Genomic DNA, 17,106 nt, shown 5'->3' with positions numbered 1-17,106 from the left:
TCACATTTTAGGGGGAAAAAAATCTTAAAGTGATTTCAGATCATTTCTGAAAGATGATCTGTAACTTTTCATTTAAAACTTTTAAAGAATTTTTACATCATACAGTCACAGGCCACTATGTGACATGTGTTAATAAACCCTATCCTTTCCCACTGGCCCACATTCTGGCCCATGGGCTTCCTTTTAATACCTCCCACAGGCTCTGACATAAAACTATACGTACTTACTGTACTTGACTGTAAACTTCAGCTCTCAGTCTGTTCTCTACCTAACATGGGCCTCCAGCAGGTGGGCAGGAACATCCTACTACGAGGCATTGGCTGAGAAAGCCTAGACAAGAAGTTTCTGACAGGTGTGTACTACCATGGAGTGGGGCGGAACTGTGAGGAACACTTAACCCAACTTCATACACACAGATAAGTATATACTTAATCCAATGTTAGCAGTGACAGAAAAGGACTAAGAATTAGCTAAAATTAAAATGTGAGTATACCAAAAGCCAGACACTACATTTTAGGGGACAACCCAACTGCTAAATTTTAAAATATACATCAACTCAAAGAAGCACACACGAAATCTGAAAGTGATAGCACATTCAGTTTTTAATTTTTAGATACAACTGTAATATTGTAAAATACCTTGTCTAAGTCAAATGTTTTCACTAGAGTTAAAAAACAGACCATCTTGGTTAATCTATACCAACTACAGCAATGGTTTATTTTGTGGACTAGAAAAACCAAACCAAAAGCAACCTCTCCAAATAAGCTTCAAATGGCTGTCTGACCTTCAGGGGCTCTGTATCTTTGACAGATTTTTAAAATTTTCTTTTTTAAGTACAGCAAAGATTTAAACCACTGACTTCCTAGCAGAGTTTGTGTATTTCCATTATTACCTTGGGGACTGTGCTTTGTGAGTCATCTGTAGGTCCAGCCAAAGAGATTAACTCTTTCATTGTTATTTTCAACAAATCCATCTTGCCTTTCTTAGGTTCGGATGCCAACAATGCCTATGGAAAAACAACAAAGAAATTATCAGGACTATTATTTTATATACACCTGTCTGCTATTCCCCAGAATGGATTCCCCAATGGGGTGTTAAGCAAGTTAACTAAGCTGTGTGACCTTGAGCAAGCAGCTTAACCTCTCCATCCCTCAGATACTTCACCTGTAAAATCAGGTGGTGATATTACAGAATCTCTATGGTTACCTCCAGTTTGGCTTGTTGATTATGTAACACTAAGAGGCTGAAAACAGCTCCTGTTGATAACTCTTCTAGGACCATAACTGAGTGGCAGGTCTCAGATACAATAAGTTTGAATTATCCAACAAGAAACTTCCCTTTACTTGAAAAACAAAAAACCTCTGGATTAAATTTCTTGTAAGGATGTGGAAACTCCCTGGAGATAGATCAGTTATTCAGTTCTTCATAAGAGGACTGGAGGCTGGAGGACTCTCAAACTGTAGCACTGGAAACTCCATGGGACAAAAGGAAATACTATGAACTTCAAAGAGGTCCTATATTTGAATGTTCAAGAGTTGCTTACTTCCTAACATTTTGATAAACATAAAAACAGTAGTATCAAACCACTTGAGGCAATAAAAAGGAGTAAGTATTTATACATGCTACAATATGGATGAACCTTGAAACATGAGGCTAAGTCAAAGAGGACAAACACAAATACCACATTTTATATGATTCCATTTATACAGACAGAATATAGGTTAGTAGCTGTGTAGGACTGTGAGTAGCCAGAATATTTCATATATATGTAGCTGCTGGCTGCCAAGAGTGAAAGCTTCAAGTCATTCAGCTTCTTCTGAAACATTTATAACCCATAAGGAGCAAGGTAAAAATACATAGGCAAAACAGGTTTAAAAAAGAAATTTCTCATAACATATTTATGCTCAGAAAATACATAAACTATCTTTTGACCATTCAAAAAAATTTTATATATATCTACACCAAAGGTAAGCTCATAAACTAAGTAAGCAGTTTTTCTTCACAGCTAACACTGAGCAGAGCTTTCCACTAGAACAAGAATATCACTTTATTGGTAAAGTTATACTAGGAAAAAGGGGACTTTCCTGAGCAGATTTTTTCTATTAATTTAGATTTTATTCAACCAAAATAAATAAGAAAGCCATATGTGATTCCTGATGTGTCTCCTGGGAACCACAGTTTTTTGGTTTTTTTTTTTTCCCCCAAGAGCTGTGTGTAGTTATGACATTCTTCTCAAGGCTGGGCTAAGAAAGTACAGTCCTGACCTCTCTATCATTATCACCCAATATGTGATATTAGTTGGGAACCAAGAAATAAGCACACAGCACAAATGTGCAACCAAACCTTGCTGCTGCCTTAACACTTGTTCTCAGACAGACATAAGGGGCAAAAACACACTAGGTCAGAATGAGTTGATTTCTGAAGATCACTAAAATCTACCACCTTGGTGATCTGTGTGTCAAATCAACCTTTCCAACTGGTACCCACTGTCATAAAAAAATCATGACTCTGGGAATTTGGGGGAGGAATAACAAAGGGAAGGAAAAAATACTGGGACACTAAAAGACAGACTTCATTTCACTTATTTTCATTTTCTTTTTTTTTAAAACCTATTCCTAGATTTTATCTTCCTGAATATTAAAGAAAGGTCTTTCAGGTCGGGTCTGATTTAGTATTGCGAGGACTTAGTTTTTATTCTTTGGATTCATAAAGGTGATGGCCTCTTAATTTCAACACTGTGGAAATATTTTCCTATCAATTAGCAATATCTGAACATGCTGATATGGAGCAGTCTTTAAGGTATAATGTTAAGTAAAATAAAAAAGCAAGGGGCAAAACAATGTGTGGAGTATGCTTTCATCAGTGATAAAAAACAAAATGCATGCACACATACTCTCTGTCTCTCATAAGACAGGTGTTCAGGAGGCAGGGTGCCTGGGCTCAGCTCAAGTCTTAGTTCTGCTTTTACTATCCCTATGGCCACTGGCAAGTCACTTACCTAACTTTTCTATGGCCCAATATATGGATGACAATAGGATCTATCTTGTAGGGCTTGAGAAAGGATTCAATGAGAAAACATGTGAAATAACCACTTATAAAAGCTACTATTAGTATTAGGATTATTTCATGCATGGATATTTTGTGGAAGGATTCAAAAGAAACACTTAACACTGGTTGCCTACAGTCTTAAGGGTCTTTGAAAAGAGAGGAATAATATTCTTTCTAATTGAAAAAAAGGTAGCATGTGCACTTCCTGGAAGTGAGGAATGAATGCGCCACAGTGATGTCTTCGTACTTCACACACAGGCGGAAACCTCTACCACTCTCTGTTCATATTATAAGACTGACCTCTTAGAGGGTTTGTTCCAAGAAGAGATCTGTCACAGGAACACAATGTCCACACATTATAACAAAGTATTTGTGAATGAACTACAGAAAAGATAAATGTCCCTTATGCAATACTGTCACTCATGGGTCAGGGGGGTTATTATCAAAAAACCAAAAACAAACAAAACCCCCAGCTATGATCCTGCAGGTAAGCATAATACCTGTATGTAGAAAGGAATTCCAGCACTGCGTCTTGTGGCACAGAGTTTAGACGAAGGATCACAGCACTTAATTTCCTCTAAAACACTCAATAACCACTCTTCCGGTAGCTTTTGCAGACTCACATTAGGGCACCTAAAAGGCATATGTAAAGAAACATTTGGAATTATCAGGTACCAAAAGGGAAAAGCACAAACTATTGACACCATTAACACTGTTAGGAAAGAACAAAATCCTGGCATTCGGAAGGAGGGAAATTACAAGTGCCTCACTTTCTACTTTTCACCTACTTCCTTCTTTATGATGGGTTTTGGGATTTGAAGCTGTGACAGGTTCTATTTCTTACAAAAACACACACAGCACGTGTCTCATCTGTAAATGAGCTTTAGTATCTAAGCTTGCACCCACATCCAAAATGTTCCGAAGGTTAACCAAGGACTCACCAATGTTCTATATTGCAAAACTCAAGATTTCCAGTGAGGAGAACATAACCTTATAGTTTATTATATAGTCTGAAGTTATAGAAACTACATATATTCAAAGAAAACATATTTTTGAAACTATATTTTAGTAAATTACTCTTTGGTTTCTCAAAGTGTAGTCTATTACAAACTAAATTTTCATCCAGATCCTATGTAGAATTAATAAAGTTGTTTGGAAAGAGCCTTAAACATTGTGAAGTTATTTGGACATTACTCTTAGTGAGATTCTGCTCTAGTATGTTAACTGTTATTTTAGAATGCAATTTTTTTTCAGCGTATGCCCTAATGTGGTGGTTTGGTGGTGGTAGTCTAGTCACTTAAGTCGTGTCTGACTCTTGTGACCCCATGGACTTTAGCCTGCCAGGCTTCTCTGTCCATAGAATACTTCAGGCAAGAATATTGGAGTGGGTTGCCATTTCCTCCACCAGGCTATGTCCTAATATGCAATTATATAACCTTATCCTAAAAAACAGCATATTTAATGGTAGACAGACAATTATTTTAGGAGGATCATAATTGGATTTTTTAAAAATTAATACAAAAATAAAGAGATAAAGTCCAAAGGAAAAATACTCTTCTCTTTTTTGAATTGAAGAAGACAATCTGTAGAAAGGTAACTGATTTCTAATTTGTAAAGAGAATTAGAGCTCTTAGAAACATGTGGTTTTGTGTGTGTGTGTGTGTGTGTTTTAATTGAAATACAGTTGACATACAATGTTGGGTTACTCTCTGGTGAGGACTGTTTTTCTTTATTTTAGTTTGGTTTAAGAATGACAACTTCAGTTTCTAACATTCCAAATAGCAACTCAAATTTAGTTATGTCTTGCATAGAACAAAATATACATCAATACAACTGCTTTGAAAGGAGGCATTTTTTAAAGTTTGACATGGGCCTGAAAAACATTATTTAAGCCACAGATGTTACAACCAAATCTCCCTATTCCCAGCAGGCTCTGTGATTTTTAAAGGTTTTTCCTTTTAGCCTGGCTTAAAATTCGTTACCTCATTCCTGCTTCTTCCCACTTGGCTCCCTCAGCCACAAAAACCAGGCATCATAAGTCTAAATCACAAGATTAGAAGAGATTCAAAGGCAGAACAACCAAACTCAGAGTATGAACCTTGTTTAGATTCCAACTTGAAAAAAACAAATGTAAAAAAGGATACTTTCAAATAATACAGATAGTTATGTATATATTAGATATTATATGATCCCAAGGAATTATTTATAGGATGTGCCAATGGCACTGTGAATGTGGAAGAAAGTGTCTGTATTTTTTAGAGATGCATATAAAGTGCATAGGAGTAAAAATAACATTTTAGGGATATACTTTGTAAAACTTTAGCCAAGGACAATCAAAGGGATAGATGAAGTATATGTAACAAAACTCTGGTAACTGGTGAATCTGGATGATGGATAAAGGTGGTTCATTACATTATCCTTTCTCTCTCTCTCTCTCATGTATACACACACACACACACACATATGTGTATGTGTTTGAAATTTTAATGTTTTATATGTTTATAATTTATATGTTTGGAAATTTTCATAAGAAATCCATTTATATGTTTGAATTTTTAATAATAAAAATAATCCACATGTTACTTACATTACTAAAGTTACTTTCTGATCACTAGGCGTGTATTAGTATCTTTTACAAATTATGATGAAAACATCTGTTTCACAGAACAATATCTTTCATTTACTACTAACGTTGCCAACTTGGTATAATCCTCACACAGTTGCCCAGTCAAAAGATGAAACCCAAATCCCTAGGAGCTGTTAAATTTAAGTGCTAATGATCCAGTTATGGCTTACTGCCTTTTTTGGCTCATTCTTCATTGTCTTTTAAGTATATTTGGGTTAACTTATACCACAATGGGTGAACAGAGGGGGAAAAAAAAAGAGAGAATTAAAGCAAAGACATCTTTTTGTGATCTTACCAGCCAAGATTAAAAGCTAGGGTCACAGAGATGAAAAAAGGAAAGACTGTTTGATCTGAAGTTCTCTGTGGATTTCATTGGCCCGTATTTTCTTCCCCACCCCAAGACCACTGGCTTACAGACAATGCTTCAGATGAAGGTTAAGTATTCCTGTAGGAATTCACTAAGAAAAACACAAGGGGGAAAAGGAACTGCAGAAGATGAGGGGTATTTTCCTATTTCCTTATTTTTCTATCAAGGGCACTGAAATGCTAGCACAACAAATACTAGTTCAGTAATGCCCCCTCCTCAGCGATATCAATGAGCTTCTCTGGGGCCTCCCTGAGCTGGCACCAGGTGCCTGCCCTAAATGCTCAGATACATATTTGGCTCAATCTGGTTCATGAGAGAGATATTATCAGTTCTCTTATTATTTGCTTCAGAAGGTTTCATTCATTCACTTGGAAAAAGAAAGGTCTATTACGATCAAAAAGATCTGCTTGGCACTATGCTATGCCCTAGGAAGGGAGAAGTAGAATACAAATTCCCAATTACACTCAATCCAGAAAGCAGGTTGCTTTGGATTTAGAATGCATTGTTGTTACTGTTGTTGTTTAGTTGCTCAGTCGTGTCCAACTCTTTGCAACCCCAGGGACTGCAGCCCGCCGTGCTCCTCTGTCCATGGGATTTCCCAGGCAAGAACACTGGAGTTGGGTTGCCATTTCCTTCTCCAGGGGATCTTCCCGACCTAGGGATCGAACCCACGTCTCCCGCACTAGCAGGTGGATTCTTTATCACTGAGTCACTAGGAAGCCCTAGAATGCATTACCAGAGTATATTGTTTTTAAGGATTGCCTTCTTAATCATATTTTAGTCAGGTTATCTTTCAGATTCATTTCAATCCTTGAATATCCACCATTAGAGTAGGGCTTAAAATAGTTTTGAAACAACTGGTGATATGGAAAGAAAACTAGCTGGAGAATCAAAATTGCCTGCAAGAAATCCACTCAGCAGATAAGCTACTTGTGACTAACTTGAGGTAAACTGTGTCTTACTCATTGTGAAGGCATTCTAACTCCTTTAGACAATTGGGGACATTTATTACCATTAATAAACTTCTCTTAAATCAACTGAATGACTCACTGATTGCCTAAAGAAATTACTTCACCTTCAAACAAAAGCAACTAATTTCACATTTTAAATATGAAATACACTTAAGGCCAAAATATGAAGCAAAATTAAATTATCAAAATTCAATTGCCAGGAAATTAGTTAAGTATAACCTCAACTGAGTAAAAGTTAAGCCTCTACCAATTATCTTCTTTTCCTAAAACAATAACTTACCAAGCTATTATCACTAAGGGTTTTTTTTTTTTTTTCCTAGCACAAGAAGGAAGTAAATCCTTTCCCTTTCCCATAAACATACGTTCATTTTGTCAGGTTTAACAGCAACTCCAAATGAAAATTCATTCAAATAAGTAAGTTACTGGGTACAGAAAAGCAAACATCAATAAAAACAAAGCTATTTATTTACTGATTGTTAACAAACTTTTACCTTACCATGGTTCCTTATTTTTCACTTGCTAATTGTTTAGATAATTTTAAATAAGGCAGACAAATGAGTCTGTCTGGGAACAAAACAAGGATGTGTCCCTAACCTTGAAAGTGAAAGTTGCTCAGTCATGTCCGACTCTTTGCGACCCCATGACTATACAGTCCTTGGAATTCTCTAGGCCAGAATACTGGAGTGAGTAGCCTATCCCTTCTCCAGGGGATCTTCCTGATCCAAGAATCGAACCAGGGTCTACCTGCATTGCAGGCGGATTCTTTACCAACTGAGTTATCAGGGAAGCCTGTCCCTAATCTTAATATATAGTAAATAATGAGTATTTACTCAAGCTCAGCATCATCAGTCATCACCATCATCACCTGAATGAAAATATCTACAAACAATAATTAAAAAAAAAAAAATCCAGGGAACACCAGATCCTAGCTCACAAAGCCCTACATATTTGAACAGCCTCATTCAACTTAATCTTATACCATTCTACTCTTTACTCGAAATGCTTTTGTATCCACTGTTCCCATTGCTTGGGAAGCTGCTGCTTCTTGTCATCTGAGCCTTGGCTTACTTTAGTGTAGGGAGAAAGAGAGACTTTTCCTTACACTAAACTTTATCACATCAAGACACATAAAATTTATCTGACAGTTTATTATTATCTAGATGTCCTTTAAAATACAAACTCTGTGATATCAGGCACAAACTTTGTCCTGTTCACTTCTTTATTCCCAAACACAAAGAATAGGGTCTGGCATCCCAATAGTTGGCTCAAATATCTGCTGAATAAATGAACAACTTATGACTTACCAACTCCATTAAGTGTACCATTGTAAGAAACTAGGCTGACACAAGAGGGTGTAGCAACTGGAAAGCAAAGTGTAAACAGAAGTGCTTTCCAATGCCAAGAGGAGCCCTTAGAGCCACAGGTGATTCCCCTCCTCAGCTTCCTCAAACAGGAATGAACACATTCAGAAATCTCTACATCCCATGGCCATAGTTCATTCAGGTGATGATGGTGATGACTGACTTTCTACTGAAATCCCCAAGCAAAATAAAATCTGTTAACCTAAATATTACCCCAAGAGAGAATTTTTCCCCAATATTCAAGAACAAAATCAAAGATAGGGTTCAAAACCCTATAGAGGGTTCAGGTTTGTATAAAGTGGTATTTAACTGAGGTTAAATACCCTCTCCAGGGGATCTTCCCAACCCAGGGATCGAACCCAGGTCTCCCACATTGAGGCATATTCTATACCAGCTGAGTCACAAGGGAAGCCCAACTAATTGTGTGGCTATGGACAAATCACTTGATTTCTCAATGCCCAAGAATGAAAATAAAATCACTAATAATGAGACACTATTACCTGGGTTACTATTCCACAGAGAGAGAACAATGACCCTATATTATATAAGTACCCAAAGCTCCTCATTAGACTGTCCCCAAAACACCTCATTATGGCCTCACAAGCTACAGTCCCTTATTCAGGTCCTCACATGCCTCTCTTAGTTCTACAGCGATAAATGTTTCAAATTCAGATCCTAATAATTGTCTCTCAGTTCAGAGAAACTCTGGCTTACCACATCACACTCTCAATGGTCAGAGTGTTTCTACCCAGGCATACAGAAGATGTTCAGGAAATCGTGTGCTGAACGAATAAATAAGGACCAACTAGTATTGGTGCCAGCTACCCCATATTAGCTGTGCTTCCAATTAGGCAGATAACTGAAAAACTAGATGTGGAAAAGGAGGGCTAAAAAACCCATAAGGCTCCTCAATGGTGAAGTCACTGTGCTGTGCAGAGAAAAAAACAACAGCCCAACCTAGACTTCTGACTATTCAATGAAGCTTCTGTCTACTTCCCAGCAAGGAAAGATTACTTCACAAGGAAGTGATTTCAAAACTCCAGAGTTGCTGCTGTTTATGATAATGAAGGAATTGAAAGGTAAAAATGGAACCATGCAAAGCTCCCAAGAACAATGCGACCAACTCTAGTTGTTTGTTTTGGTTCCCAAGAATGCCCAAGAATGAAAATCCAGGGAAAGGTCCCTAAGTAAAGCGGTCCATGGCTGTCTGTGCCAGCCCCATGCGTTCACCAGCCCCAGCCATGGGGAATTCCAAGCCTGCTTTGGTTAGCTAGTGCCTCTCCACTAAAACAGCTGACATCCGCTTTGTCTGAGGCTCTTTTGTTTTACTTCACTCCAGCGTCAAGTTAATGCAAAATACACAGTGTCTTTAATCCCTGAGTACATCATAAAAATTGTAACTTTCTTACAAGGGATTCAAGGTTCTTCATAAGCCAGTCTCACTAAATGTTATTAATCCACAAAAGACTCCTAAGAGATTGGTTTACCACTTTGAAGGAAGTTTACTAAAAATGTATCCAACATCCCTCAATCTTTCATACCCCAAATCCCCAGACTTTCCCAATCAGAAACTAGTAAGCAGCACTGTACTATGAGTAGAATGGAAATCGAAAAAGGCCTTAGAAAGCTGAATTCTCTTCCTTTATCAAAGGTGACACAGCAGCCTAGAGAGGTTTTCATGGCTTTGCTAGTGTCAACAGAGCTGGTAGGCAGAACTCAGCTCTAACTCATACCTCAATATTCTTTCCTCTACACTCTGAGGGAGGTGGTGGTTAAGGATGGGGATGTGGAAGGAAATCAGATCATTCTGCTTTTCCTGTTTATCAGTCAAGAAATAGTAGAAATTAAAAGAAATAAAATTAAAAGGCTGACAGGAAAGAGACAAGAGAGTCTGGATTTGGTTTGGTTTTTCTATGCTAAGTGCTATAGCCCAAGTCACAAGAGTCGGACACGACTGAGTGACTAACACTTTCATAGCTTGAGTCTCTACCAAAAGTAACAGAAATGAACAGGCCAGTCCATGGCTGCTTTTTAGGTCTTTGTGTTGTCTTGAGAAGATCACTGAAGCAAATTATTCTTCCATAAACAGATTAGTCCAATTTCTATCCACAAAGCTATCTCACTGGTAGTGGGTAAGGATTCTAAGATAAGCATAAAACCCAGACTGAAATCAAATTACACATGCTGTATACCCAACTAATTGGTCATCAGACTATTTTGTGCCAATAAATCAGGTCCCCTGACTACACAGTGGCTTTCCAATGGTTTATCCATCCACCTAAGGACAGTAACAGAGAGCTATTTTTTGTCAAGTTCTGATTAGTTATATTATGATTGTTAATTGAGAAATGTTACCTTCATTTCCTCAGACTTTCTGTAGGGTTATTTTTCCTAATTTAGAGATTTTTCCAAGCTCCTATTATTTCATAAGCTAAATTCTCCAATTCTCCACTCCATTCATTCTTCAGTCAAGTACTGTTTATTATTTCAAGGTTCATGTTTATTATTTCAATTAAATTAAACAGTGACAGATGGGCAGGAAGGTTGTGGGCATGTACATGCACATTTTAAAAAGGGAACACAGCCTTGAAGCATGGAGAAATTTTAAGCCTGAAAAACGATTTGCCCAAATGAGATCCAGTGAGAAAGCTACATATCAACAGAAGCCATCTTAACCTCCCTCTCCACCATCAAATATTGTCGAGGTTTACTGCAGGCTAAAACATCAGGGGCTACTGTAAAGCCTCAGCTGCAGGCACAGGCAATGACAACAATGGCCAAATAGAAATTAAATTACCAGTCGGCCAGCCATGAGGAGAAGGGCAAGATACGGTGGATTAAAAAAAAAAGTGGTTAGATAAATGTGGATTTTAAAAAAAAGTGGTTAGATAAATGTAACAAATTGTTGGTTCTCTTATTTAATGTAACCATTCCCTGAGATCAAGAAGGAAAAAATTAATATTAACAACTCTGGGATCTTACTAAAAAAGCTGAGATAGAAGCTATTCACTAAGAACAAGATCCATCTGTTACTGAGTCTAAAATCACTGAGAATTATTATCAGAACTTTAAAAAAAATGAGTATTCAAAGTTCCAGAAAGAAGGTAACATCTTTTGCAACTGTGGGGTGGACTTAAAAATAGAAATTCAAGGATCACAAGTCAAAGACACAAAGATTTAGATTTTAAACATTAAGACATTCTAAAAATATTTTTAAAACAGAAAAAACTCATTAAGACATTCTAGTTTTCCTCAAATCCTTCTAATCTACTATAGAAATGGCAGATTTAAAGGATTTTTTTACCTACATAAAGTATTAATATGGCTTCCAAGAGTGTATGACCACTTAATTTGTTCTTCTTTAATTATCGAAACGTGTATAATATCATCTATGAAACAAGTCGCCCGTCCACGTTCGATGCACGATACTGGATGCTTGGGGCTGGTGCACTGGGACGACCCAGAGGGATGGTACAGGGAGGGAGGAGGAAGGAGGGTTCAGGATGGAGAACACGTGTATGTATACCTGTGGTGGATTCATGTTGATACATGGCAAACCAATACAATATTGTAAAGTTAAAAAATAAAATAAAATACAAAAAAAAAAATTTCAAATAAAAACCATAGGATACTCAGAAATGCCAAAGGAAATGAAGATAAGGCTGAGAGATTATATATATATTTTTTAATTTAGCATTGAATGACTTTTCCCCAAACCTGTACATTATGTTCTACATTTATTTCTTGCTCAATTGCATATTCTTTAGAGACTTGATCTTTTCAGTCTCCAGTAGAGTGAAATTATTTTTTATTATTATATTCCAAAGGTGTATAAGAAGTTTTCTGTTGAATTTGAATTGTAGTAGTTATAATTAATTCATGAAAGTTGAAAAACATATAAAAATGACTTCTGTCCACCATAATTGTTGATGTCCATATGTCAGCACTAGCATTCTATGACAAAAATTGCTAAATGTCAGCAGTTCAGTTTTTCAGGCCAATAATGTGAAACTGATTGTAATTAGTGCAGTAAATATTCACGGATTAAGCTACATTTCAATAAGCAGAGCAACTCAAAAAAATGAAGAGCAAGACAATATCAAGTACTCATGAACCTTCCTTCTAGATTTAGAATTACAGAACAATTTAATCCCCTTAAGAGTTAAGCTTTTAATTTCTGGTTGAATAAATGAAAGCTAGATTCCCTGGTGTAGTGCTCTAGTTTAGGATTCTGTTCATTTTCATTGAAAGAATAACCTGAAATACTAAAATGACAGCACATAAATAAGCATATACAAATTTCATCAGAAACCTGAATTTACAGTTGTAACTTTAATGCATTTAACCACTAATCAAATGCTTAAGCAGGGAATTATGCATAGGAAGGTGATTATTTTTTTTAAAAAGTATATGAATATTTCATCAAATTTTAAACAGAAAGCACCATATAACAAATCAGATTCTTAGAATCTGAGAAAATTAACTCAACATATTAAGTAGTGTGTGTGTGTGTGTGTGTGTGTGTGTGTGTGTATGTGTGTGTGTGCAAGTGTTGCTTTCAAAAAATTCCCAGAAAAAAGAACAGTGTCTCCCACTCCTATTTATTCTTAGATGATTGTTTAATGGTGAAGTCAGTTTACATTTGAAGACCTTCTGAATAATCTTATTAAAAACCAATTCAAACAATGTGGCTCATGTTTAACTCTTCGGTTATTTGCCCATTAATCTCTTTAAGTGCTTGCTTCCTTCACACAGCTGTAGTTCAAGAGGTGGCCAGCAGTTGGCCTCCATTTCAGTGGATTTTCATGAAAGTCCAGATTTCTTTCTGCAAACTTTAAAAATGCTGTATGCCTAAATAACTTTTTCATAACTTAAAAGCTTTCAAAAGGATCCAAAAGAAACATATTTTTCTTTTAAAAATAAAAACCAAACAAAAGGAAGCCACACATACTGCAAAGATGTTCTCCGTAAAACATTCTGTTCAGCAGATCTGAGATGTCTCCAAAGGGATCAAGAACCACTTGGTTTGGAAGCAACAGTTGGGAACTCATAACAGGTTGGTTAAAAGCCAATAGTAACAGCCATGAGGAGCTCTTTAATGCAGATTAGGGGTGGCTGCAATACTAAGCACTGGGCCTTGCCTTGTCTTCCTACTCCATTTATTTGGAATGCCTTCAATTGTACTTTCAACTACACAATACAGTTGTTGAAAAGCCTCTGTCCCTGGTCTTCTGTTCTTTTCTCCTTTTAAGTTTTTCCCTAAAGACTGCAATCATACTATGATATTTATGAAGAGAGCTCAGAAGATTATCTCCGTTTCTGTAATATCACCCAAACTAATCCATCTCCCAGTTATACTTAAATATTTTCACCAGGATATGCCACCATCATCTCACACTCAACACATACAAAACAAACTTAGTCATCTTTATCAAACGAATCCCCTCTTTCAGTCCCCTTGCCTTTGTTAACATCAATTCCACTTTTCTGGTCACTAGGAATTAAAGCACAGGAACAGTCATGGACTCCCTGGGGACCTTCATTACACACATTCTGTTTGCATCACGTGGCAGATTGCATTCTTCAAAGACGGCCACCACTGTATCTCCCATCCAAATGTATTTCTACAATATGATCTTGCCACTTTACCATCAAATGGTAAAGTTTAAGTCTAATGCCCCTCCCCTTGAATCCAACTGGCTTTAAGACTCACTTAGAACCAAAACTTGCCTGGAAAATCCCATGGACGGAGGAGCCTGATAGGCTGCAGTCCATGGGGTCGCTAAGAGTCAGACACGACTGAGCGACTTCACTTTCACTTTTCGCTTTCATGCATTGGAGAAGGAAATGGCAACCCACTCCAGTGTTCTTGCCTGGAGAATCCCAGGGACGGGGGAGCCTGGTGGGCTGCTGTCTATGGGGTCACACAGAGTCGGCCACGACTGAAGCGACTTAGCATAGAACCAAAACAATGTACCTGAAGTAAAGCTATGAGACTTCCAAGGCCAGGTCAGAAAGCACCATGCAGTTTCTTCCCGGTTCTCTTGGAAACCTCTCTCTAGAGGAAGCCAGCTGCCATAGAAGAATTTCAGCTACCCTACGACTGCCATGCTGAAAGGCCACATGCACTCCAAATGAGGCCCTATCTTCTAGTTATCCCACCAAGGTGCCATAATGTGAATAAGTCTGTCTTGGATCCTCCTGACCAGTTCATCTGTCAGCTGAATACCACCAACTGAATTCAGTAAATACCCCAAGGAGAAGAATCACTCAGGTATGTACTGCCCTAATTCTTGATGCATAAAATCATAAAATAAGAGATGTCCACGGCTTCCCTTCTAAGCATTCAAAATGTCAAGTGTAGAGTTGTTACTACATGGGGCTAAACATTAATCGAGATGTCACTTCTTTCCCTCCATTCCTAGAGCCATCATCAAAGCTTGTATCACCTCTGCTCTAGATTATTAATAGCTGATGCCAGGCTCTCCTCACTACTATCTGTCATTACAATCTATCTAACCTAACATTTGCAACTGAAAAACTACTTTGAGGTACCAACACCATAACCAACATCAGTCTCATAATGTTTTACACTTGTAGAAAACTTTATAATGCAAAAGGATCTTCATAAATATCTATTTTACTTGATCCATATAAGAAAGACCAGAGAGATCTGTCAATAGAGCAAATATTCTCTTCCTTACTATATAAAGAGACCAGAGGCTGAGGAGATTCAATTTTATACAATCTCACTGCCAGCAGAACTAAGACCTCGTGTCATAGATCATTGCTAGTTCTCTATTCTACTTGCCTCCTGAGATCTGTTTCAGATTAAGAAAATGTTCAGTGCCTCTTTCCATCCCAACTATAGCGACTCTGCTTTCTAGGCATCCATAATAAGGCTTTTTCTATTCAACTGGATGTTATTGCCTAGTAACTCAACCACCACCGCAACAATCAGGCTGGCTCACTTACTCACCTAACAATCTGTCAGGCTGATTATAGCCTCTCAGTATTTACTTACAAAGTCTCCTCCTTTCTCCTCCTATCTACTTAAACCTTACTCATGTGTTAGCACAAATTCTGCCTCCTCCATTAAGCCCTACTAGCCCATCCCTGTTGCTTTCTCTATGCTATTCCTACAGAATTTGCAAATTTCGCCCAAATTTTGACAATTTTATTGGATCATCTTGTTCAAGTGTCTTGGTCTCACTTTCCAGGCTCGTATTCAGCTAATACATATCCATACAGACAGCAATGCTGGGTGCTCACAGCCACTGTCTGTTCTGACCAGTCAGTGCCCATGACATACCATTTGTTAAATATTTTGAATTTCATCCCTGCTTATTTCTCCAACTAAACCATAAGCTCTTTGAGAGCAAGAAGCTTGTCTCATAAAGAAGTATTTCAGCCTCCAAACCAAGCATAGGACTAAACACACAGCTAGTGTTCAATATATACATTTGCTAATTGATTTGAAGAGAGTGAAGTGGATTGTGCTGTGAGAAAAAAATATTCTTAAGTCATCTCTACACTGGAAAGAAAGAGTTGCAAAGATAATAAAATATTTTCAAGATCAGCAGTTTAATGTCAGGGACATTTAAAAATGTATCATTTAAAGATATTCTGTGCAGCTCATAACTGTAGAAATGTTTTATAAATGTTTTTACCAGGAGTGTGAAAAAGTGTTTCAAAAATATTCAAGGAGTAGATGTCTTAAAGGCCCAAAATAAAATGTTTGCTGAGGCTACAAGGCTGGCAGAACTCTGCTTCATTTCAAAAAGTTTCCAGGCAATGGAAATGTTTTCTTGGAAAATACTACCTTTATTTAGAGAACACTTGCCATGAACACTTAGTCATTAAGTAATTTAAGGTTTCCTCACAAGCTCTTTGGAGGAAATCTATTATATGAATGAATGAAATTATCAGCCAGCACCTATAATGTAAAAAAAAAAATACATTTGGCTAAATATATGAAATCTACCTGAGTATTTTTCCAAGTAAGTGGGAAAATCTTTTATATTTTTTGGTCTATTTACTGTTCTTTTACATTTTTCTACAAGATAAAATTACGAATAAAAACATAAAATCCTTAAGTGTTTCTCTGTCTGTAATGCACACAAATCCAAAAAACTGGAGGGCTTATTTTATTCCACAAGCCAAGTAATTTTCAAACAGACAAAACAGTGATTTCATTCAATGAAAATAAATGTTAAACTTCAAAGCTATTTTTAGTAAGATCTTTGAGTTTGTGTCAAATCACCTTTCAATAAGAGAGCAACTCGGTTTGGACATTTCACTCCATCATCTGCAGTAAATCATACGGTGAAACCTAAGAAAACAATTTCTTCCAAGAGTTTTGAAGCCAACTAAGTCTTACTCTTTTAAACATCAAAAGACATAGCTAAATTCTACTTCAAGCACATGGCTTGTACATGTGGTCTTTTTAAAACGTACACAAAGGGATATTTGCTTTGTTTTACCTGTTTAGGATTTCAGTGAGTTTCACAAAGCCAGTGTAAGCCAGTTCAAATGCTCCTCTGTGCCTGGACTGTAAAAGGTGTTGTTTAAAGTAATCTCCTATTTCTTTTACCTTCAAAACAAAATCAAAAAATAAATATTCAACTTAAGTTTACACTGACAGGTGTATTTATGTCCGTAACCACTTAGAACTCAGGTCTAGATGTCTGTTTAGCACCTACTATGCAACAGTTAATATTTTAAGCATTTTGA

The 17,106-nt window shown here is 37.0% G+C and overlaps 1 protein-coding gene across 24 annotated transcripts in view; it reads right to left on the bottom strand.

Moving 5' to 3' along the window:
• The window catches only part of THADA (THADA armadillo repeat containing), a 335,209-nt gene that overhangs the window by 254,278 nt on the left and 63,825 nt on the right, over positions 1-17,106 (bottom strand). For 18 of the 24 annotated variants that reach the window (XR_015137049.1, XR_015137050.1, XM_086327224.1 and 15 more), the window contains 3 exons: positions 16,857-16,966; positions 3,549-3,681; positions 893-1,006 (listed from right to left, as the gene is read on the bottom strand). Coding sequence is in view for 19 of the 24 variants with exons in the window: in XM_086327224.1 (XP_086183350.1) it covers positions 893-1,006; positions 3,549-3,681; positions 16,857-16,966 (357 nt within the window). In the remaining 5 variants the exon portion in view is untranslated. The remainder of the gene's footprint in view (positions 1-892; positions 1,007-3,548; positions 3,682-16,856; positions 16,967-17,106) is intronic. The other 6 variants (XR_015137051.1, XR_015137053.1, XR_015137052.1 and 3 more) reach the window with 1 other exon arrangement.

The sequence above is a fragment of the Bos grunniens genome, chromosome 11, assembly GCF_055505025.1.
Source record: "Bos grunniens cultivar Pamir isolate PY7600 chromosome 11, Bosgru_T2T1.0, whole genome shotgun sequence".
In the NCBI taxonomy this organism is placed as follows: Eukaryota; Metazoa; Chordata; class Mammalia; order Artiodactyla; family Bovidae; genus Bos; species Bos grunniens.
The sequence above is the reverse complement of the archived record's forward strand: the minus strand, read 5'-3'. Positions and strand labels throughout refer to the sequence as shown.